The 22,140-nt window shown below is 41.4% G+C and overlaps 4 protein-coding genes across 7 annotated transcripts; 2 read left to right on the top strand and 2 right to left on the bottom strand.

Annotated features, from left to right (window-relative positions):
- Positions 1-1,448: 1,448 nt before the first annotated feature.
- LOC135616633 (probable receptor-like protein kinase At1g30570) lies at positions 1,449-8,811 on the bottom strand. Of its 4 annotated transcripts, none has more exons than XM_065116016.1 (3): positions 8,688-8,811; positions 6,214-6,411; positions 1,449-5,977 (listed from the first exon to the last, which is right to left on the bottom strand). In XM_065116016.1, exon 3 carries the CDS (start codon positions 4,035-4,037, stop codon positions 1,554-1,556), a length of 2,484 nt encoding a protein of 827 aa, XP_064972088.1. In that variant the 5' UTR covers positions 4,038-5,977; positions 6,214-6,411; positions 8,688-8,811; the 3' UTR covers positions 1,449-1,553. The 4 variants fall into 4 exon arrangements, with proteins under 4 accessions (XP_064972088.1, XP_064972091.1, XP_064972090.1 ...); XM_065116019.1 differs by having other exon boundaries at positions 6,214-6,435; positions 8,688-8,797; XM_065116018.1 differs by having other exon boundaries at positions 8,596-8,754.
- Positions 8,812-9,424: 613 nt separating this feature from the next.
- On the bottom strand, positions 9,425-11,395 carry LOC135616628 (polyphenol oxidase, chloroplastic-like). The gene has a single exon (XM_065116007.1). It carries the CDS (start codon positions 11,353-11,355, stop codon positions 9,592-9,594), a length of 1,764 nt encoding a protein of 587 aa, XP_064972079.1. The 5' UTR covers positions 11,356-11,395; the 3' UTR covers positions 9,425-9,591.
- Positions 11,396-15,895: 4,500 nt separating this feature from the next.
- LOC135616626 (E3 ubiquitin-protein ligase RGLG4-like) lies at positions 15,896-18,100 on the top strand. Its single transcript, XM_065116005.1, has 10 exons — positions 15,896-16,224; positions 16,336-16,420; positions 16,497-16,640; positions 16,728-16,841; positions 16,920-17,017; positions 17,092-17,147; positions 17,223-17,328; positions 17,412-17,539; positions 17,612-17,718; positions 17,795-18,100. Exons 1-9 carry the CDS (start codon positions 16,075-16,077, stop codon positions 17,670-17,672), a joined length of 942 nt encoding a protein of 313 aa, XP_064972077.1. The 5' UTR covers positions 15,896-16,074; the 3' UTR covers positions 17,673-17,718; positions 17,795-18,100.
- A 287-nt stretch (positions 18,101-18,387) lies between these two features.
- On the top strand, positions 18,388-21,612 carry LOC135616627 (BAG family molecular chaperone regulator 1-like). Its single transcript, XM_065116006.1, has 4 exons — positions 18,388-18,767; positions 19,525-19,781; positions 20,276-20,422; positions 21,346-21,612. Exons 1-4 carry the CDS (start codon positions 18,554-18,556, stop codon positions 21,481-21,483), a joined length of 756 nt encoding a protein of 251 aa, XP_064972078.1. The 5' UTR covers positions 18,388-18,553; the 3' UTR covers positions 21,484-21,612.
- The last annotated feature ends 528 nt before the right edge of the window (positions 21,613-22,140 follow it).

The following is a 22,140-nucleotide window of genomic DNA, read 5'->3' as shown; positions in this document are numbered from 1 at the left end:
TAAGGCTAATTTGTTATCTTGTCCTGTAATGATGTTATGTTGAAGACTTTTGATCGTGATAGATCACCTCGGATCTTTTGTCATACGTTTATTTAGAACTAGTAAAGTTTATGTTTGTAACATATTTTATTTTTTAAGTATTATTAATATGTTTGCTTGTGAAATCTCGAGTTAAACATTTTCTATCCAAAGCTATCTTACAAAATAAAATGAACAGGAAATATCAAGTGAATGTGAATAGGAGGTAACATTGTTGATCAACCAACTACATTTCTTGAAAATGGAGCTTCACGCTGGGCAGAGATGTTCATTATATAGATTGTGTTGTGCTCACAGAACTGTTGGCACACTGTCGTCCTTCGGTAACATAAAATCTCCATGATGAATATGATACAAAACATGAAACATTAAGACTGGTAAGCAACAAAAAAGAGAAACGCCTCCTATTTGCACTTCTGTGGATATGACTACAAAATGCAATCCTTGATTACATAGAAGTCTGCTTAACATGGAGAGTATGACTCTCAGCAAATCAGATAGCAGCAGTTTGTTTTGTGTTCATAAAACTCTACCATATAATTGCCCCCCCACAGCCAAGCACAAAAAAAAGCATTCTGCAATTGTTGCTGTTTTTAACACACAGTAAAATGGTCTTCATAAATCTCATGTCAATCTGGTGCCCAGATGTAAAAGGCTAGCTCATGTGGGAAGATACCTTCATAGGAAACACATTTTAAAGTGTCATTTGGCGGCTCGGCTAGCTCTAGAACAGTTTTTCCTGGTAAAAAGGAGGCAAAAGACATCGATAGGTTAGGTAATATCGATTACAGATTTTGCGTATAAATAGTGCTGCCATGAAGAGTCAATAATCAAATAAAAATCCTCTTGTTGCACTTCTGGAGACATCTCTCATTGGCAATTTTCAGCAAAATGAATTATGGAGTTTTAATTAAAAAAGTCGTCTTTGGTTTTCGTACTTTTGATTCTGGCAACATTTGAGCAGAATACTGGATTGAATTAAGTTTACCAGTTGATACCAACACTTGTTTAAGCTAGCAAGAACAGCTAAATAAGCACAAGCAAAATAACTTATGTTAAAAGACTTAAAGATCGACAACAAGTATTCTGAATCAATAGACAATAACTTGAAGTGAAAACCGGTAATCACTACACGATCTGAAGTTTAAAAAAGCAATGAATGTTGCTATTTAGCAGCCTTGGCAAAATCCTGACATACATTGGCTTTTCAGAATGATTAAATCACAAACAATTAGCTAAATCTCTCAAAAGAATTAGAATTCTTCCATGATTCCGAGAAACTATTTCCTTTTTACAAGGGAAGGATCACTAACATGACAAACTTCTTAAGATTTTGTACCAAGGAGTTACAGTCACAAGAGATCAAACATAAAAGCTTTAGTACTGGGAAAGTGATACAACCACTTGCCTTTTCTGATGGTAAAATAGCTTTGGAATACCAACACCAGCAACTGTCTACAGCAAACAATGTCCAAGGCCTTTTGGCTCTCGAGGAAATCTTTGAATCTTGATGGCTACGGAAAAGGTTCCTCATCTCCTTCTCGGACAAATGGGAGTGAGAAAGACATATCTGCAAATCCCAACTCACCGCTCCCAAAAGAATCCCCATCTCCGCTCTTCCTGTATGCCTCGTGCAGGTGCAAGACATATTCCAAGTGCCAAAGTACCTCCCCCATTGTAGGTCTGTTCTTTCCCTCGTCTGCCAGACATTTCTCTGCAATCTCTCCAAACTTCTTCAGAGACTCCAGAGAGTAATCTCCTGCCAATCTGGAATCCACAATCGACTCAAGTGACCGTTGCCTTTGCCATCGCAGTGCCCATTCAGCCAGGTTTATTTGATCCTTCGGCAAACTTGGGTTTATCACTGGACGAGCACAAACAACTTCAAAGAGCACAACTCCAAAGGAATACACATCTGATTTTTGGGTTAACTGCTGCCTCCGAAAATATTCAGGATCAAGGTAACCAAAACTCCCTTTCACTGCAGTACTCACATGGGTCTGATCCAAAGAGGGACCAGCTCTTGACAATCCAAAGTCGGCCATCTTTGCGACAAAGTTCTCGTCTAACAAAATGTTTGTTGTCTTGACATCTCGGTGGATAATACCCCTGTCTGCACCAGTGTGAAGATAGTGTAGTCCACGTGCTGCACCAATGCATGCATCAACCCGCTGTTTCCATGATAAAGCTGGAAGAGCAGTGCCATAGAGATGGCTTCGAAGTGTCCCATTTGCCATGTACTCATAAACCAAAATCATCTCTCTTTGTTCCTCACAGTAACCAATCATCGCAACAAGATGCCGATGCCGAAGCTTTGACAGCATTTCGATCTCTGTTTCAAATTCTGCTAGGCCCTGCTGCGACTGTGGATTTCCTCGCTTCACAGCAACCGGTATCCCGTCATCAATCTCACCTTTGTAGACCTTGCCAAAGCCTCCAGTACCGATGACCAAGGAATCGTCAAAGTTGCTTGTCGCAGCTTTAATTTCTGCTAAAGTGAATCTTCTACCAAGCCTATAAGAAGCTGCTAAACCATCATTGATCAAAGGCAGTTTGGATGTGCCAGCATTTGTGGTGCTTGCAATTGTCTCATGAAGGAAAAGCGGATGCCAACCAGGAGGATTCTCCTTAACACCATCTGCTTTCCTTTTCTGAATTCGGTGGCAATAAAAAACACATGCCATGGAAATGGTAACCACAGAAATAATACCACCGGTGGCTGCCCAAAGAACTTTACTTTTTGTCCTCTTTGTACCAAATCCTTCCCCACCGTTACCAATCCTCTCTGAAACATGAGCTAAATTTCCATTCCTGCTGAGCTTGAAGATCTCCACACCGTTGAGGATCGCATCAATACCCAAAGCACCTATCGATGAATCAGGCCCTAGCTGAAGCCAAAGGGTGTCTATCTGCTGTGGTACAATATCAACATAGTCTTCATGGTAGGCTTTGTTCATCCCTCCTGCTCGCATAAACACATCGTATTCTTCTGCCGCAGTTTTATTATTGATGTAGATTCTGAAAATTCTCTGGTTTTGCTTGTCATAGATCAACTCACAGAAGTGCAACCGGACCAAGTAGTCAAAGTTGGGATCTATGTCAAACCTCCATGAGACATTGAATCTCTTCTCAACAACTTCGTTATCAGACATTATTCTGGCTGTCTCATAAACCAATAAAGGTGCAGTCGAAGAGTCATTAACTGATGAATAGCTTATCTTGGATGTATTACTAATTGCAGTAGCAGCATTCACAGAAAACATAAATCCATCATCCGGCTCCCATGTTCTCCATAGATCTCGATCTTTGCTTGGCTCAAGTGCCCGCCCTCCAACATTTAACCGGTACATCGTCTCAATTCCAAGGTCATTCAGACTCAAAGGAACCTTCTCCTTGCTGCCTACTCTGTTGACAGAGTCAACAAACAAGTTGTTGTGTATTTCAAAAACCTCGATGGCATTGACAAATGCAAATGACCCTGAGTTCGGTACAAACCGAATTTGCAGTTCACTTGAACTGATGTAAAGGAAGTACTCTTTCACCAGGGAAGTAATGACCGAGTTGTTTGTGGTACTCCGACATGAGATTTCTGCCGGCACATTGAACTTAGAAACCAACTTGAGCTCGTTCGCGGTTACATCAAACACTGAATCATTGACATTCAAATTTACAAACGAGAAGGGGTAGAAATGAAGCCTCAAGCAGTAACTCCCAGAAGACACATTGAAGCCATAGTGAGATGGAGTATCAAATATTCTAGCAGTCTTATATAAGGACTGGTAAACGGAGTTTTCTTCCACTGTGGAAGTCGATGCAGTAGTTCCAGGATAGCTCAGGGAAAAACCATCACCGGAAGAATCTCCAACCCATTTCCTACCATTAGCATCAGTGGTGCTATAATTAGAACCACAATCGACGAGAAAGCTGTTCGCTTGAGCATTTCCAGTTCCAAAAGAAAATGATGCAAGACCCAGAAAAAGAAGCCCAAGAAACTTCATTCTTTGATCCAATCCAAATCTTTATCTGCTACCAAGCATCCTTCAAGAAGATCTACCAGCAACGCTTAAGAACGTAAAAATTAGAACAGCAAAGAGACAGAAAAACGAGAGTTTTCCTTTTGAGATGCTCCCAAAACCCAGAAATCCGAGGAATTGACGTGAACGAGGCAAGATCTCAGACGATGAAATCCTTGACACGATCAACCGATCCGTACAGATCTCCCTCCTGTTGCGTCTGATACACCAGCTTTTCTATTCATCCGAGCAAAATAGCTTACAGATCTGATGCGAAACGGTCCTCCGACCAAGAACAAACTGAGAACCCAGCAAAGACCGGCGAAAAGAAGCGATCTTTGCGATAAAGGCAGGAACTTTCTCGTCCCTGCGTACCTTGCGACGACGAGAAGCCCACCCAGAGAGTAGATGCTCGGCGTACCGCAGATGGATCTCCTCCTTTATGACAGGAGTGTCCAGGGCTCAGTGGGTCTTCCCAGCTGCAGCATTTGCTTGCGGGAGGCTCAAAACTTGAGCTCCAGGCATCACTTTGGCTTTACTCTCTCTCTCTCTCTGCTGCAGCTGTGACAGGGGATGTGGGTGCTGACATCACCCAAGTGAGGGAGAATCCACACTGAGGGTGATGGGGCACATGCTGTTGCTGCTGTCTGCGGGTGGATCATCACAACCACTGTCGACAGACTTATCTCTCTTTGGCTTTTCTTCTTCGTCATAACTCAGCTACATATATCCATCCCTGTTATGTGAATCACCCTCGCTCACAAGGTTTTGCCCCATCCAATCTCTTCGTCACTGAACATCCAATTTCTTGATCCATCACAACCTTACTCGACTCCATCCGGAGTCTGTCACAAACATGCATCCATGCTAAACATGTCCGCTGCTTCGATCCTTACAAAACAGTGCACCTCTTGATCTATCAATGGATGGGAGCTTCATATCATTTTCCCAACACGCAGTAAGAAGCACAACACATTTGCATGGAACTTGAACGACTGGGGACCGTGTGCTCTGGCACAACATCATGCCATGATTCGTGTGGAATGTGGTTTTCCATGTTGCTCGGTGGCTGGAAATGCCAGCCAAGAACAGAGAAAACTATTTTGCCTCCGGGCTATGTCTCTGTCATGGGAATTGCTCCCAGATTCAGACCTTCAGTAACAATCATAGGCCCTAGAAATTTCTGCATTATTATGACATAGAGAAATGATGTGGAGATTTGAAGAATCTTGAGAGTGTTTCATAAGATTTAGGACAACCAATCATGGCAGAGGTTGAACTATTGGAAAGATTCCTTGGGGCCTTATCTTTATTAATGGCTGTAGCAGAAATGAGGCATGTGAGGTGTTGTTGGCTGAGGTGACTTTGGTTTGCCCCCTTTTTTTTCTTATATTTACACTTTGGAGTTGCAATTAATATGAAAAATGCATGGGAAGATGACACATTTTGGACCTGCAATTGATATGATAATGACTTGGGAAAAACATGCATAATATGGATTATAATTTAAAGTATTGAAAAAGGAAATGGATACTGAGTTGGGAAGAGCAAATATAATTCGATAAACCCAAAATTGCATATATATACATCTTCATCATACTCCAAAGTAATTACTGTACTTTGCCTCTTTAAGTTTACGTTTAATAAACCAACATCTATAGCAAATCTACACACAACTATCTTCTAATTACTCTCGGCAATCATACAGCAAAATTGAACAAGATATAAACCATCTTCCATCGATCTGCCCTCTTTTTTTGTCTACAAATAATATCGATTCACACAAACCAGATATGATAATTATTCATAAACAGCATCTGTTACAATAAAACAAACATTCTTTATGCTTGCGACCCCAAACTACGATGAACAAGTACCTATTGGCTCCAAACAGCAGGCATTCAACCACAGCAAAACCACTTCCGCTGAACCAAATCAAAATATAGTGGTTAGTTAAAAGAAGAAGAACAGAGCACTGTGCTTGTGACGACAGAAAGCAGCAAATGACAGTTTCAAGCTAGTTTGAGTTTGAAATCAATATCATCATGGATAGGAGTGCAAAAATAATATAAATATGGGTTTTCGATCTTTTTCTTTCCTATCATTAGATCCAAAGTTCAGTAATGATTAAGGAACAGAAAAGCATAAGTTAGGATCATACACTTTTTCTTCGATACTGATAGGTATCATCTTGTTGGAAACCACCTGCATCATTTCTTGGTGGTGTTGCTGTTGCCCCGGAGTTAGCACCTGTCTTCTTTTCATCCCGAGCTTTGTTGAATATAACAGTGAACCCCTCAGCTGAGGCAGGATTGTTGACATCCCACTCTCCAAACTTGGGCAGTGGTTGACCCTTCTCCTGATGCACTCGAAAGATAAAAGACTGAATGAAAACCGAAACTGTAAATAGGTGAGGAAGAAGCTTGAAGTAGCAACATTAATCAAGCAAACAATTGCTAGTTAATTTTAAATGACAGTGAAGAACCTGTAGTCATCGGTTAACCAGTCAAACCAAGGACCATCATATCTATTCTTTCTAAAAAAATATTTTTAAGATCTTCCTTTACTATAGGTCTTCTCTCATTTTTATCCTCGTTAGAACTATTCTTAATGGTTCATAAATGTATAAATTTTCTGTTCGATCATTATTACAAACCCATACATTTACGTATCTGAACATCCTCTCAACAACCTAACTTTTTGTATAATATCCTCATTAGAACTATTCTTAATGGTTCATAAATGTATAAATTTTCTGTTCCATCATTATTACAAACCCATACATTTACGTATCTGAACATCCTCTCAACAACCTAACTTTTTGTATAATATCTTCCACCTCATCTAACATAGGTATACACGCTTTAAACGAAGAAAGAAACACATTTCTCAATTTTCCCAACAGAACATCCATTCTGTTGAATTACTGACCCACCGGATGTCAGTGAGAGGATTGTAGCTTGAAAATTGAATGTATTAGCATCTAAAATTACAATTATTAGAACAAAGAGTAAGGATCATCTCATAGCAGAGTAGCAATCAACAGGCAATCTTCTTCAACTTCTCACTATTAAAAAAAAAATCGAACAACCTTAGGAACTACACAAGTTAAAAAAAAAAAACAGCTTATGAGCACACTGCAGTTAAGCTATGTTAGCTTGTCTATAACCACATGTCTCTTTGTTATAGTTATTCCTAGTTCTCAACACAGAAGATTATCACAAGTTTTTGGAGTCTTTATTCCTTGAATAAACTTCAATTATCTTCTTAAATAATTTTTAATTCAGTTGAGTACTCCCATAAGCAAGAGTTTGAAAAGCAAAGGTTCACTCAAGTACTTGAAAGCACAATAATCCTTCTCATAAGTTTAACAAAGTAAAACTTTGAAAAGAAACACTTCATTCAAACCCATAATTCTTCTTACATGAAAGTACAACAACGTAGAAGATTGAGAAGGCAACATACGTAAACTATAAAAAAACCTAACAAATCGGCATGTAAGATGAAAGCTGTAAGATCAGGCATTGGTTTATTTATTTATTTCTCCCAGAATTATGCTTTAGCTGGCAACTCAACTGGCAAAAAACAAGTTCACTATTGCTTCAATAATAAAGAAACTCATTGTTCCTTCAGTGGATGTGGTAAAAAAACCTAATTGAACCAACATTCCAGTATCTTCTGCAGCTTATTATGTTAGTTCATCATTGTTCCATTTTGGATATGCTTTAACAAATTAGGTCCACATCACCCTTGGAATTTCCCAAAAATAAGAGACATGTTTGATAAGAAACATCATGCCAAATTTAATTTATTTAATTCCCGCTTGGAGAAGAAAGGACAAGGAGTGTATGGAAACAAATCAACACCATCCTCTTACATTCAATGTGAAGCTTGACAGTAGGCGCTAAGCTCAAGAAAGTGAGAAGAATGATATACCTAATTCTAGGTAGCTGCTTATCCAAATATAACTAAATTACATATCAACAGACATTTCGCGGACCTGTAAACCTTTTCAAGTTGAAGTCTGTATAAGAACTTGTAGTCAGCACTCTAGGTCAAACAATCTATTCAGACACTCCAATTTGAAGTCTTGGGTTAACAGAAAATTATCTTACACAAACAGGTAATGCATGTCTAGATTTCAAACTCCTAACATAAAGCCAATGACCTGAATTACTTTACGTCTTGCACTTAGAACATGAAAATGCATCAGAAGTACTAATTCAACAAAAAGCACAAAAGATGAAAGACGACACATCATTAAAAAACTGGGTTTTACAGAAATAAACCTAAAATCGTCGATTTCTACATATATGTAAGAACAATCAAGTTCCATAACCTATCAAATCGATACACCACAGTCACTCTCCCGCAACATTCTGCCCATCCCCAAACGGGACAGGAAACAGTAGGCGGACCTAAACAAACTCACTCATTTCCCTCGATTAGGAAACTCCGAGGAAAGTATCACACTTGCTTGCATAATCAACATCCGATTCATCGATGTCGAAGAAAGAAGAAAGACGAACACTAAAGCACCTACCGATTGCAAGAAGAACGCCACCCGTGGGCTAACTCGACCGAAAAGGGATCACAAGTCGCACAGGAAGTCCATAGGAGGATAGGATCGCTTACCGAAGACATGATCGACTAGATCGGACGGTAGGAAGCCCGAGAGATCGGAGGGAAGGAGGAAAGAGGTGGGGGGATTGAGCACGAGGAGCGACGCCTTTTCTGCTCTCAAGACGACTGGTTTATATATATATATATATATATATATATATATATATATATATATATATATATATATATATATATATATATATATATATATATATATATATATATATATATATATATATATATATATGCATTATTAGTATTCTTTTCCATCATTCTACCGAATCTAAAAGTTCTAGTTTCCCTCATGTTATACCATAATCACTGACCTGCGGGACCCTATAAAGTCTTGTGGAGATTCTCCAATCACGTACGGGTACGAATAAGGGGCTCGATTTTCTCACAACCCGAATACGATAACAGCGGGAACCTTTCGTCGCTTGTTTCGGCCAAGGAGACAACGGGGCGCTTGGCGTCGTGACCTCCACCGCGTGGCGACCAGCCGTTGGATCGGAGAGTCGCCGCATTAAGATTCGCGATATGACGGCCGAAGAAAGTAGCGATGTGGGCCCGACGTCAGAGTCGGCGCATGTCGGGAGCCTCTTTCCTGTGTGACGAAGATTGGCCACCAAGATTTTGACTTTGACCATGGAAATATTTCTCCTTTTTCTTTTTCTTTTTGATATTTCTTAATAGCTTCAAAAATACTACTGGAAATGCAACCTATTTAACTTCGGGAAACATACGAAGACTGATACTGCAAATGCATGTCCATAGAAACTGTAAACAACAACAATGAGAGACTACTGACATCAAATGTACAACACGAAGTTTAAAGTAGAACCATGGTCGGTGATGATGCACTCTTATTTTATTCGTACATAGAAAGCAAGCACGACACGTGAATTCTTTTATTTCCTCACTTGGAAAAGTCAATCCGAAGACCGCCGACGGACACCTTTCCTTTGCCTGCCTTCGGCACGATGGTGACGAGCACGCTGTCGTCGTCCTCCGCGCCGATGTCCTCGAGCAGGTCGGTGATTCCCAGACACAGCCTCGTCTTCAGCTTATTCTCATTCTTGCGGTGCTTGTGCTTGTGCGGGACGTTCACGAAGCTGCCGGCGAACTCGCTGGCCCCGGCCGTGATGCCGTCGCCCTCCGTCGCGTTCACGAAGACGTCGAACTTGATGAAGTAGTCGCGGTCGAACTCGATCCCCTCCACTATGAGTATCTCCTCCTCATCTTCCTTTTCCTTGCCGCTCCTCCCCACCTTGGGCCTCTTCACCGTCGCTTTGACCGGGGATTCCAGCGTCACAGGGAACTGCACCTCCGCGGTGGCTTTCAGCGATCTGCTGGCGGCTTTCCTCGCCTTGGCGAGCTTGGGAGTCGGTCGGGCGTTCGCCCATGGGATCTTCACGTCTTGGTACGTGTAGCGCAGCCACTCGGTCTCCAAGCAGTCCTTGACCGTGACCCGAACTAAGTCGGCGTTCTCGTCGTAGAAGAGGAAGGAAGCTTTGAGCCAGTCCGAGTCATTGAAGTCCTGGTGCTTCCTGCTGAGCTTCTTCCACAGGTACCACATGCGGTCGATGTTGGCGTGGTGGGCGAAGAAGATGGGGTCGCGCGCCGCCGCGTAGAAGGTGCCCATGTTCTCGAAGTTGGGCTGGGTGCGGTCGCCGGTCCACAAGTGCACGTTGTTGTGCGGCATGTTCTCGATGGATCCCGCGCCGGGGTTAGGCTGGTCACCGGCACGGTAAGCTGAGCCTAAGAACAGCAACGGCGTCTTGCCGTTGGAGAAGACTTGGCGGTACATGATCTTGAGGTTGTGATCGATTTGCTGGGCGTCGGGGAAGGTTGGGTCGGTTCCATTGTAGTCGAGGTCGACAAGGACAGGAGGTTGGTGCTTGGCGTCGCGAAGTTTGTCGTAGAGGGGTGACGAAGGATCGGCGTAGATCGAAGGCAGCATCATTCCGCCGGGTGCGTCCCAGTTCCAGAAAGGGAGCGAGAAGGTGTCGTCGCCGATGAGCTTGCCGAGGATCCTCTCGTTGAAGTAGAGGTACAAGCGGTGCCAGGGGAAGAAGAGCCAGCTGTTGTGGACTTGGATCTCAAGGTCGGGGAAGCCGATCTGGTCGTAAGCGCCGTCGCAGTAGGCGCAGTGGACGTCGGCCTGCTGCATGAAGTTGCGAGGGTCGTCGGCCGGGAGCGCCTTCATGAGCTCGATGGCCTTCTTGTACTTGGCCAGGTACTCGGGGTCAACCAACTGGGCGGCGGGGCGGACGCGGAGGGGGGAGGACGGCGACGGCCGCTTGAAATCCACAATCTTCGCGCCGGGACGGTAGGGCGGGCAGCAGTTGACGATTGGCACGCCGGTGGGGAGGTCGGCAGGGCCGCACTTGGAGAGATCAGGGGCCTGAATGGGGTTAGCGAGGGCGGCTTTATCGAACCCGCCAAGGCCAGCGGCGGCTCCGCAGAGCCCACCGAGGCCCACAAGCACGTCGCGTCGGTCGACCTTAGCAGCGATCTCGTGCTCCTCGCCTGCCTTGCATGCGATGTTGGGACGAACATGGAGTGCTCTTCTGGTTGGGTAGGGGAGGACAAGCCCCTTGCTGCGGAAGGGGCATGCAAAGGAGTTGGAGGAAGCGGAGATGGTGGCAGGGTGAGGAGCCGAATAAGGAAGGCCGGCCATGGTCGTCGCTTTGGACTGGTAATCGATGTGGGACTGGGAGGGACGTGACCTACTTATAGTGGGAGAGGGACGGGGAGCCTGCATGCGCACAGTATGCTGTCATTTGCATGACTTTTTGGTTACGTGCAGTTCGGTCCTACACATGAATTTGGAGAGCAACGTGTGACTAAATGGGGCAAGTTAACATCGAGGTTTAATTACGTGCTGGAGTTCTCTTGTCATTATTGTGCCAGTTTGCTAGGTTGGTGTTAGAACCCAACTTCTTAGAAGATGATCCATCTTAAGAGATTAATCCACACCATTATATATATATATATATATATATATATATATATATATATATATATATATATATATATATGAATGTTAACAAGATTTGTCAGGAAGCACAATGGGAACAAACGTTGAAGTGCATTAACTAGAAGGAAGGGAAATGTAGGCAAAGAAAAGTCTAAATGCTGTGTCTGACTTGACGACGATGAAGGAAAGAGTTCCCACGAGACCAGCAGCTCCTATTGGGGAAGGACTCTTGATGTGGATAGAGACAGGACTTCATGAATGGGATGGTTCCTGTGAAAGTAGTAGTTCTTGTGAACTAAGGAATAATGAATGAGAGGATGTTATCTACCGGCATGAATAGTGATTTTGTTTTTTCTTTATATCATGCGATTAGGTGAGTTTTTGTTAAAGCAATGAAATTGAAGTATCATTAAATGCATTGACAACTATGAAGATGTGGACTTTTCTTGTGCTCTAATTTCGATGGCTAGACTTGTTTCCGTCCTCTGGTTTGTGTGCGTGTGTGTGTTGGAATATATTGCACGTTTCTTCTCTCTCCTGTTCTCTTTTCTCTATCTTTGTTGCTTTACCTAACATCCTATTCAGTCAGCTGAAAATGACTGGATAAATGTCATCACAAAGATAAAGTTGAATCCTTTTACATGTATCAAAATGATAGGATTCATCCCACCAATTAAGATTGATACTGGAGCTCAAATGGCTTATCTGAATCTTCAATGTGAATTGGGGTTTGGAAGCATCCTCCAACCAAACACAGTCTTCAAGTTGTTCTTTGCTAAGAGACACTCAATCTGAGCTCTAATTATCTAAGAACATTTTTTGGAGACTAAGAACAGATCGAAGTTGCAAGGATTGATATCGAAACATCCATGTCATCTAGTGACATAAAGTAACACTTTCTCATCGCACTCACTTTCATCAACCAAAGATTTGGTTGTTGAAACTTGAGCTGGATTCAGATAATATTCAGTTCATCCAATAGTGAAGCTTGGTCAACTTGCTGTTGATTCCTTGAAACCATGTTCTCTGACTTGGCACCAGATCATAACTCGTATAGGATAAAGCCAATATTGTCCAATCAGTATCAGTTTCTTCAACGCTATTTGCATTGTTCATGAGATAATAACCTCCATAAGATAAAGTTGATGTCCTTTTTGATCCAACCTAAGGTCCTCAACTGCTTTGTTCTCATCTTAATGTCGCTACTTCAGCCTAGTTAGTTCACATGCCACTATCAGTCGATGCATGTTTGCTGCTACATGGCTACTGATCTACCAGAGGAGTGGGACATGTTACCACATCATACCTCCCATGGGATGAAGCTGTACATCTCTTGAATTGTTGGGTGTCTCAATGCACCTCGTTCAGAGATGCATCGATGAGGTTGCTGCCATGAAAGAAGGTTTTGTGATTTCAGGGCTTGTTGTCTTATCACGAGTTGTTTTTAATCCTCCACCATGCTAAACTTAATTGGAAATCAAACACGATGAGATCTAAAGATCACAAATGATAATTAGCTTTTATGCTATCAAGGAGGCAGGTGGAGCATAACTTTGACTATTCTTATCAAAATAGGACATTACATTAGAGGCCAGTGGAAGTCTTTATAAGCAGCAGTACTTCCGCATGATGGTTGGAAAAGAGCCTATGAAACACATCACACAGAATACTGTGCATATTGTTGATGTCTATCTTAACTTTGATCCGTGTGGAATATGTCATACTCTTTGCATTGAATTACCAGCTCGTGTAGTTGCAGATCAGCATCGAACATATACCATGTCTCCTCGAGGAAGAAGGAGGCAGAGCAAAAGTATCCACAGCTAGACAAACTTGACTCTTCCACAAGAGTAATGCGATTGCTTGCAGACATACCTTACACGGACCAAAAGGTCAAAGAGTTATGTTCTTTAGTGGTGAGCAATCTAGGATTGGTATATGCCATTTAGAAGACATGGTCATATGCGTGTCCTACACACCATGCAAGTTGGCAACCTACTTGGGAACTCCATGTTCATTGCCTTTGATGACTCGGAGAAAGCGTCAATTGCGTCCATTGATGGATAAAATCTTACACGTTGAGGATGTTCTTCGCATAGAATAGGCTTTCGAGTTCGTCTTCTTATCTCTCTTATGCTTGCATCTGAAGTTTCTGCTGAATTTTCAATTCAACCTAAAGATTAGGTAATATTATCTCATGTAATTTTATAATATTTTTGGGCACTTCTTCTTCTTCTTCTTCTTCTTCTTCTTCTTCTTCTTCGATAAGAACTAATATTTTTATTATGGGTTATTGTAATAAAATAAAAGATCTTAGTTGACTTGTTTAATTTTATAAAGGGTAAATAACAAAGATATGATTTGGACTTAAGACTGTACGATCCAATCTTTCATCGCCTTATCTCGATTTTTAAAGATTATGTTGGAGTTTTTATAATTTAATTTATTTTGAACAATGTGTCTATTTCTTTGGTAGAATCTTCGTACATGAGATCACGTTGAATTGACGTGATCTCATGTACGGTGGACGTGGCGGTGGTGGTGGTTGCCGACACCGATTGGGTCCGTCAACGGGAGATCTGATCCGTGAGCACTGCACTTAAAGCTTTTTCTGTGTTGTTTTACCCCGTAACGCGCAGAGAGAGAGAGAGAGAGAGAGAGAGAGAGGGTTGGAATGGATGATACCAACGTTGCGTTTGTGTTGGAGAAGAGAAAAGAGAGAGGAGAGTGAGTGTGAGAGAGAGAGAAAGAGGCCTTTAGTTCACTATCTCTTTCTTATTCGTCGAAAATGGAGGAGAGTATGAAATCGAAAAAGAAAAATGTTTTCACATAAGTAAAAAAAAAATTAATATCGATGATAATAGCATTGTGAAATTACCTTTTAAACCTTGTTTTAACGTTATTTTTTGTACGTAACAACAAATATGGTATTTTCGTCGTTAAATATTTCATTCTTATGATGTAATTTTTGAAAGTATAAAGATCGATATACTAAAGATAATTAATTACATAAATAATATATAATTAATCGAATTGCTTCCCGATTCAGTTCGGATAACTATGGTTGCAGTTGTCATCATCACCGACTGGAACAAGAGAGAGAGAGAGCAGTGCAATCGATGGTACAGAGAATGCTCATCGCTTTTGAAGACTCTTTGGCAAAGCTTTAAAGTGGAAGAATATATGCAACCGAGAAGCTGCTCGCTGAAGCTCCCATGTCATTCCAAGTCCACGTACATCTCTCCCAGAGCTGCGTGATGACCTCCATGTTCTAACAGGCCACTGCTTGTGGAAAGAGATTTATTCTCCGCATAAATAAAGGTGAGAGCACTACGAGAAGAACACAAGAAGTTTCCTCTACAAAGATGAGCATCTACCTATCATCTACAACAATACGAATAAATGATGTATTTTAATGCTAATTAAATAGTGAATACAAGCTATCCATTTTTCCTCGGATACACAAAAGACATTACTAGAAGAATATAAATCAACTTTCTCTCATAAAAAAAAAAAATGATTATGAGCATTCAAAACATCAATCATTTCCGCGGAAAAGATAAAAATTAGGTTTGTTTCATGAGGTGAAAGTTTAAATATCTTGTCGAAAAGCATATTGATCGATATAGATTGTTAGAGATTATAACAGTAAGTTTTGTGAAAATGAATAGATTAAAAGATAATTTAGATTTTTCAATAGACCTCAACATAAAAAAAAAAATCAAGCATTAATGAAAATAATAAGATCCACCTAACATCTTGTGGGTTGAAGTAGTGTATATAGTGATTATTGATTTCAAATGGTTCTATAAAGTGATTATAATGCATATGGTTCGACGAAAAAAAATAAAAAGAAGCAAAATTGATGACAAAAGATTACTTTTGCTTTTTTTTTTTTACAGTAAAGAGTATTTTTTATTATATTTATATATTTTTTGCAAGTATTATTTTCTTGTAGCACAATATTTTTGCAAAAGTTAGGTATATTTCAGCATGTATGACTACTTCTCATATAATCTAAGTAAAATTCTCAAAAAATATTGAAGAACAGCAAGAAATATTTTATGATAATAAATTAGCTATAGCAATGGTTAGAAAACTTATATGGGACACACATATATTACACTTTTCATAGATTGAATGAAAGACTCAATTGGTGAGGTTGTATATGAAAACAATGAAAATGTAATGTAACTGTAGTTCATCCATAGATTGTATGAGAAGAATGGAATCAAACTTTTTCTCTCTTCCTCCTCTCTCTTCTTTGAGATCTCTAATCTATTATACCAGTCCTACAGATCAAGCAATCTCCATCAGTTTATCCAACCCTAACGAGTACACTCCACCAGCTTGGAGTCTTAGTATTAGAAACCCCATCTCTCTCTTTCTTCCTCCCTATATCTTCTGTGTAACAGTGACATGGGCAACGTGGTGGCTCGGTTTCTAGGATGCCGGCCCAGCTTCCTGGACGAGGACGAGCAGCCGACGACCGAAGATGAAGCTTCCAAGAGGAGTCGACGGAGGCAGAAATACGCCTACATCCCTGACAACTACACCTCAATCGAACAGGTTGGGTGTCATGATGTAGATCTTGCAGGATCTCCTTGGTCCTTGCTTGCGCTCCTGTTACTGTCAACACGGCGGATTTGATCTGTTCTTCCACGGGCGTTGATTGCTCAGGTCGCCGATGCCTTGAGAGACGCAGGTCTGGAGTCATCGAACCTCATACTGGGGATTGATTTCACCAGAAGCAACGAGTGGACAGGTTTGTGTGACGCAGCCCGGAAACATGGTGTTCTGCCTGTTCGATCTCGCTAACGACGCTGCTCATTTCTTCCAAGGCAAACGTTCCTTCCACGACCTGAGCTTGCACAACATCAGCAACCACCGGTTGAATCCTTACCAGCAAGCGATCTCCATTATCGGGAAGGTTTTGGCCTCGTTCGATGAAGACGACCTGATTCCTTGCTTCGGATTCGGCGATTGTATGGCCTCCTCCTCCTCCTCCTCCTCTGCTGCTGTCGCTTGGTTTGGATGTGATGTTTCCCTACTTCTTCTTCTTCTTCTTCCAGCGACCACCAAGGATCAAGGGGTGTTCAGCTTCCGCAGTGATCATTCGCCCTGCCATGGATTCGACGAAGTCTTGCATCGCTACAGGGAGATTGTGCCACACTTAAAATTATCAGGTATGCCTCATAAATTCTCCGCTTGCTGTTCGTGTTGTGGGAATAGGGTAATCTGCACATACGATCTGGTTCGTGAAGGGCCTACTTCCTTTGCACCGATCGTGGGGACCGCTGTCGACATTGCCGAGAGCAGTGGCGGGCAATATCATGTGCTGGTCATCATTGCAGACGGCCAGGTTCTGCTCTCCCCTGCTTTCCGTCCCTTGTTTCTCGATCGAGCTTTGAACACGTGCCTCCCTCTGCCGTGAAGGTCTCCAAAGACCCCAACAAAGAACCGGAAACAATCGAGTCAATCGTGAGGGCAAGGTATGTGTGTCCATATTTCATGATCGAAGTTGCACGCTGCTGCAGTTCATGAAAGCTCGTCTCTGAAGCTGACAGTGCTTATCCATTATCGATTGTGCTTGTTGGAGTTGGCGACGGACCATGGGATGACATGAGGAAGTTTGACGACAGGATCCCAGCGCGTGATTTCGACAATTTCCAGGTATTCTTCTTCTTCTTCTTGCAGCTATTCCAAGACTCAACATGCTGTACTGGTCTTCAGCTTCTGTCGCACGTACGATGCAGTTCGTTAACTTCACTGATATCATGGGGAGCAATGCAAACGCAGCGGAGAAGGAAGCAGCCTTTGCCCTCGCTGCTCTCATGGAGATCCCCATCCAATACAAAGCGACGCTGGAGCTCGGCATTCTCGGGTAAGACTGCTGAACCCCAGACTTCTCCTGTGTCACACAGCCTCTCTGATCCCTGTGCATGTCGGTCAAAAGACGTGAGACAGGGAAGCCCAAGCGACGCGTGCCGCTGCCTCCTCCATTGCCGCCCACCTGAAGACAGAGTACAACAAAAGCCTGAGCCAAAGCAGTGACGAAGAGAGGTAGGGTAACACAAGCTGTTTCTTCCTCGAGTTGTACGGTCATCATCTAAAACAACCTATCATCTTTGTGTTGTAGGTTTGCCCAATCTGATCGACCGATGCAAAGAACTGAAGGCTTTGGCTGAGGCCGCATGGTGAAACCCCATCACATCAGCCTTCTTGTGTTACCTCTCTCCCTGTAGTATCTGTCCCAGCATGGCATTTCCTTTGACTGTGTGGAACGAACTGTGGTCAGAACTTTGACTATGCTTGTGATGAAGGTAGCCAGCCTCTCGAGGAGATATCTATACACATTGATATGGACTCAAATTAACCTAAATTAGGGTTTTAGGAACTTTAAAATCTGACTCAAAACCCTTTCCCGAATGTAATGAATGCATTTGGCAAGTTTCAAACAATTACTACAATTTTATTATGGTTTTAATATGCGCCTAAAAATAATTAATTCATTAAATGATAACAGTCCCTGGAATTCAAAAACTGCAATTTTTACGAACCATTTACCCATCTATTCCTACTTCAAAATATCCGCGATTCCTTACTGGTTAATAGAAAAGGCCCCGTGTATATAGCAATCGAATAACAGGTAAATATTAGGGTAGGATTCAGCGGGTAGATAAACATATTCCTCGAAGAAAACAGCCGACACTGCACCCAGACGGCTGTCGGTGGGCCAGTGTGAGCTGTATGGACACGTGCCGCTTCTCCATAGGGTGGGTGCGCTGGATCCTGCGCTTCCGATTCCGGCAGGTATAAAAGACCTCCGACCGCCTCTAAATTGTCGGTAGCTAAGTCTCGCCGAGCCGGAAGAGGGAGGGAGACGCGGGCGGCGGAGATGATGCGGCGTTCGGGCTCGGAAGGGGGGTCGAGTGGGGGGTCGGCAGAGGAAATGTGGGGGGAGGCGGCGGGGTGGGAGATGAGGCCGGGAGGTTTGCTGGTCCAACAGCGGGCTCCGGTCCCCGGGAGACCGCCGCCGCCGCAGGTGCGTGTCCGAATCTCGTATGGCGCTGCCAGATACGAGGTCTCCGTCTCCTCCGTCGCCACCTTCGGTAAGTTTCCTCCTCTTTTCTACTTCGATTTGCTGTACTAATTAGTTCCTTATCGCTGTCAACGCTGTTCGCGAGTGAATCCTGATGTGAAGCTAGCTTCTTCTTTGGTGCTTGTCTTGTCGTTTGATTTCGTTCTCGCTTCTAATCATTTCCAATTCGGGGTCAGTAATTGTGTGAAGCGATCAAAATTGGTCGATCAATTAGCTGGAAAGGCTATAGAAGGGATTAAAGTTATAGTCTTTTTTTTTTTCCCTTCTTGTCCGTTGCAGCTTATTTCTCCTAGTTCCTTTAAATTTGTCGTTTTCAATCTCCTCTTTCACAGTACAAACGGCATAGTTCTTCCAAGAATCGAAAACATTGTTCGCTTGTTACTCGATAAGTTCAACAAACTCTTAGAAATAATGGTTGGAGGTCACAGGTTCCCATCTTTCGTTGGGATTCTACACAGCTGGAACTTGAGATTGCTTTGTCACTTTAATATTCAATCCAGTAGTCAACTTGGGAATTAATTATGTAACTAGATTCCCAAACCAGCAATTTTCAAATGGGCAGCAATTTCTTTGTTGCGTGAGCCATTGAAATTATTGGATTCTGTTGATCCAGCATCCAAAATTTATTGACCAATGGTGCAGTCCACCGACAGTTTGCCTATGCCCCACTTAATTTAATATAAAGGTGACAGTTGATTGTGGTAGTAAAGTACTAAATTGTGAGTCTTCTTAGTAATTCTCTAACTATCTGATCTCTTCTACTGTAGGAGAATTGAAGAAGCTTCTGACGGCCAATTCAGGGTTGCAGCCTGCCGAGCAGAGGCTGCTTTACAAAGGGAAGCAGAGAGGCGACAGCGAGTACCTTGATGCATGTGGTGTGAAGAACCGGTCTAAGATTGTGTTGGTTGAGGACTCGACAAGCTTGGAGAGAAGATATACTGAGATGCGCAAGAATGCAAGGATGCAAAGGGCCCACCGAGCCGTCTCCACCATTTCACTAGATGTTGACAAATTGGCAGATCAGGTGCAACAATCTCATCCCTTGGAACTTTGTGTTATGTACTAGGACATGCAAGAGTAATCTTCTACTTGATATTATTATAATGTTGCTGCAGAAATCTTATAATTGAAGTTAGGTGAAATTCTGAAGTGTATTATGTATAGAACTCATCTGCTAAAGATGCATCTTTTGCAGTGTCCTACAGCAACCTAAATGATTTTCCATGAGCTGATAATAATAGAAAATGTATGTATAGAACATAACTCGCGCCCACCTTTTTTTTTTTTGTGTGTAAAATGATAATTTCAAAATGGTCATTATCCATTGATTGCTTGACTATGCAACTGTAGAAGTGACCTTTTAATTGCCTCCACAGAACATTAATGTGTATGTAAAAGAATAGATTTGTTTTAGTTATTTATTACTGCTGCTACAAATTTCAAATAGTTTGATCGTTTTTTTCAACAGTATTGTCTTTGACTTACATGCTTCTATTTTTCTTAAAACTTTTGTGCTAGGTTACTACCATGGAGAAATATATTAGAAATGGAAATAAAGTTGCTGAAGTACAGATCACAACATTAATAGAGTTGCTCATGAGACAAGCTATTAGACTGGATAGCATTTCCGCTGAGGGAGATGCTTCTTCCCAAAGAAATCTGCAGGTTTGGGTATACGGAATTATTTCTTATTTTATTTCTGTGTAGTTCAAAATTTCAAATATCAATATAGTAAGAGGTGTAATGTCTTGTATATATAGAATTTGTCCAATCTGTATCTTCTTTGATTTCATGTTGTTATATATATATATATATATATATATATAAATAGTTCAATCAGTTCTCTGATCTCATGTTGCTTGCCTGTGCTTGGTATATATTATAAACCCTTTCCACAAAAAAATATAGTATAAACCCAGGAATCATGTTATCTGAGTAAACCCATGTCATACGCTGATAGCAGGTCGAAAGCCAGCATGCTTGTGGAATAAGAATTTTCAGATATCATATTATCCTTGTGTTCATTATGGACTATTCAAATTCTGATTAGAAATTTTCTGCATTATTTAGTCAGTGAATATGCATTTGAATGGAAGAAAGAGTTAGTGTTAGATGAGATATGAATCTACGCAGATTAATGGAGCTTCCAACTGGAAGTAGAGTTATTTTTAAAATAGAATAAACTTTATGACATAGTAAATTCTGTGCTATACTATCTATATATTGTAGTTTATTGTTCACAACATCCGTTGTTAGAAATAGTCAGAACCAGTTTTGATCTGTCAAAACTTATTCTTCTAAAAAACAAAACAGTCGATGCAATCTCTGGTGCTGTCAGTTTGTCATTTTTTCTTTGATGAGATATGAAAGACATCAGTAGGGCTGTGGTTCATGAAAACTGAAGTTTGGTGCTGTTCTTCTTTAATCACTTTGAGCTAAAAGAAAAGGCGGTTTGCCGGTTCTTGATAACTTAATGGACTTTCTCATGTTATTATACAAGTTTGATATTTGTCTTTCCAGATTAATTCTTTTGAATATAGTTTTCAATTCTATATTGAACCACACTAATGTTGTGTGTTATTCTCCAGGTTAAAAGAGTACAAAAATGTGTTGAAACACTGGATGTGCTGAAAGTTTCCAACACCAAATTGAAGCCAGTGGTTGTGACAACAAAGTGGGAGACATTTGATCCACCAACAACAACACAATGGGAGTATTTCGAGTGATTATACTCTTTCTCCTCCTCCTCTCATTCTTTTGGTGTATTGTTCAAGTGTTCACCAGGTATGCAGTAAACAAATTGAAGTGTTTTCATACATTGATCAGCTCAATAACAATTGCCTCTTTGTTTGCCATTTCCTGGCTGTTTTTCTTTCGGAGAGAGAAAATGCCTACAGCAGCCACATCAGAAGGTTTCCGCCTGATGTGTCTGATCCATTGAGATGGCAAACTTTTTTATTAAGTAAACTCTTCTTCCTCAGGCCAAGCGTAAAAATATACTCATTTTTTATGCTTAGCCCAAGATATTTTTCTCAGGTTAGGTTTTTAAAAATGCATCCGAGATGTCTCTCTCAGTTAAGTATAAAAATGTGTCTAAAATATCTTCCTTAGGCCAAATATGAAAATATGTTTGAAACGTGCTTAAGTATGAAAACATTTTCGAAGATGTTCTCTCTTAGGTTAAATGTGAAATATATCTTCCTTAGGCCAAACATGAAAACACACATTGTGAGAAGACACCTTTTTTTTGTCTAGTCTGTCTTATTTTGCCAGCTATAACTTTACTTTGGACTCATTTGTATGACTCAATGTTGTCTAGCATCAGCATATTAAAATCTTTAATAATAATCATTGGTAGACGGATCAAATCAATCAAATGGGTG

The sequence above is a fragment of the Musa acuminata genome, chromosome BXJ2-7 (genome assembly GCF_036884655.1).
Source record: "Musa acuminata AAA Group cultivar baxijiao chromosome BXJ2-7, Cavendish_Baxijiao_AAA, whole genome shotgun sequence".
NCBI lineage: Eukaryota > Viridiplantae > Streptophyta > Magnoliopsida > Zingiberales > Musaceae > Musa > Musa acuminata.
The sequence above is the reverse complement of the archived record's forward strand: the minus strand, read 5'-3'. Positions and strand labels throughout refer to the sequence as shown.

Bases quoted from the DNA above. Each gene is read 5' to 3' on its own strand.
- LOC135616633 (XM_065116016.1), bottom strand. From the start codon at position 4,037: ATGAAGTTTCTTGGGCTTCTTTTTCTGGGTCTTGCATCATTTTCTTTT.
- LOC135616628 (XM_065116007.1), bottom strand. From the start codon at position 11,355: ATGGCCGGCCTTCCTTATTCGGCTCCTCACCCTGCCACCATCTCCGCT.
- LOC135616626 (XM_065116005.1), top strand. From the start codon at position 16,075: ATGGGCAACGTGGTGGCTCGGTTTCTAGGATGCCGGCCCAGCTTCCTG. The intron at 16,421-16,496 runs GTTTGTGTGACG...ATTTCTTCCAAG, and splicing joins CAGAAGCAACGAGTGGACAG to GCAAACGTTCCTTCCACGAC. The intron at 17,540-17,611 runs GTAAGACTGCTG...GTCGGTCAAAAG, and splicing joins CTGGAGCTCGGCATTCTCGG to ACGTGAGACAGGGAAGCCCA.
- LOC135616627 (XM_065116006.1), top strand. From the start codon at position 18,554: ATGATGCGGCGTTCGGGCTCGGAAGGGGGGTCGAGTGGGGGGTCGGCA. The intron at 18,768-19,524 runs GTAAGTTTCCTC...CTTCTACTGTAG, and splicing joins CTCCTCCGTCGCCACCTTCG to GAGAATTGAAGAAGCTTCTG. The intron at 20,423-21,345 runs GTTTGGGTATAC...GTTATTCTCCAG, and splicing joins CTTCCCAAAGAAATCTGCAG to GTTAAAAGAGTACAAAAATG.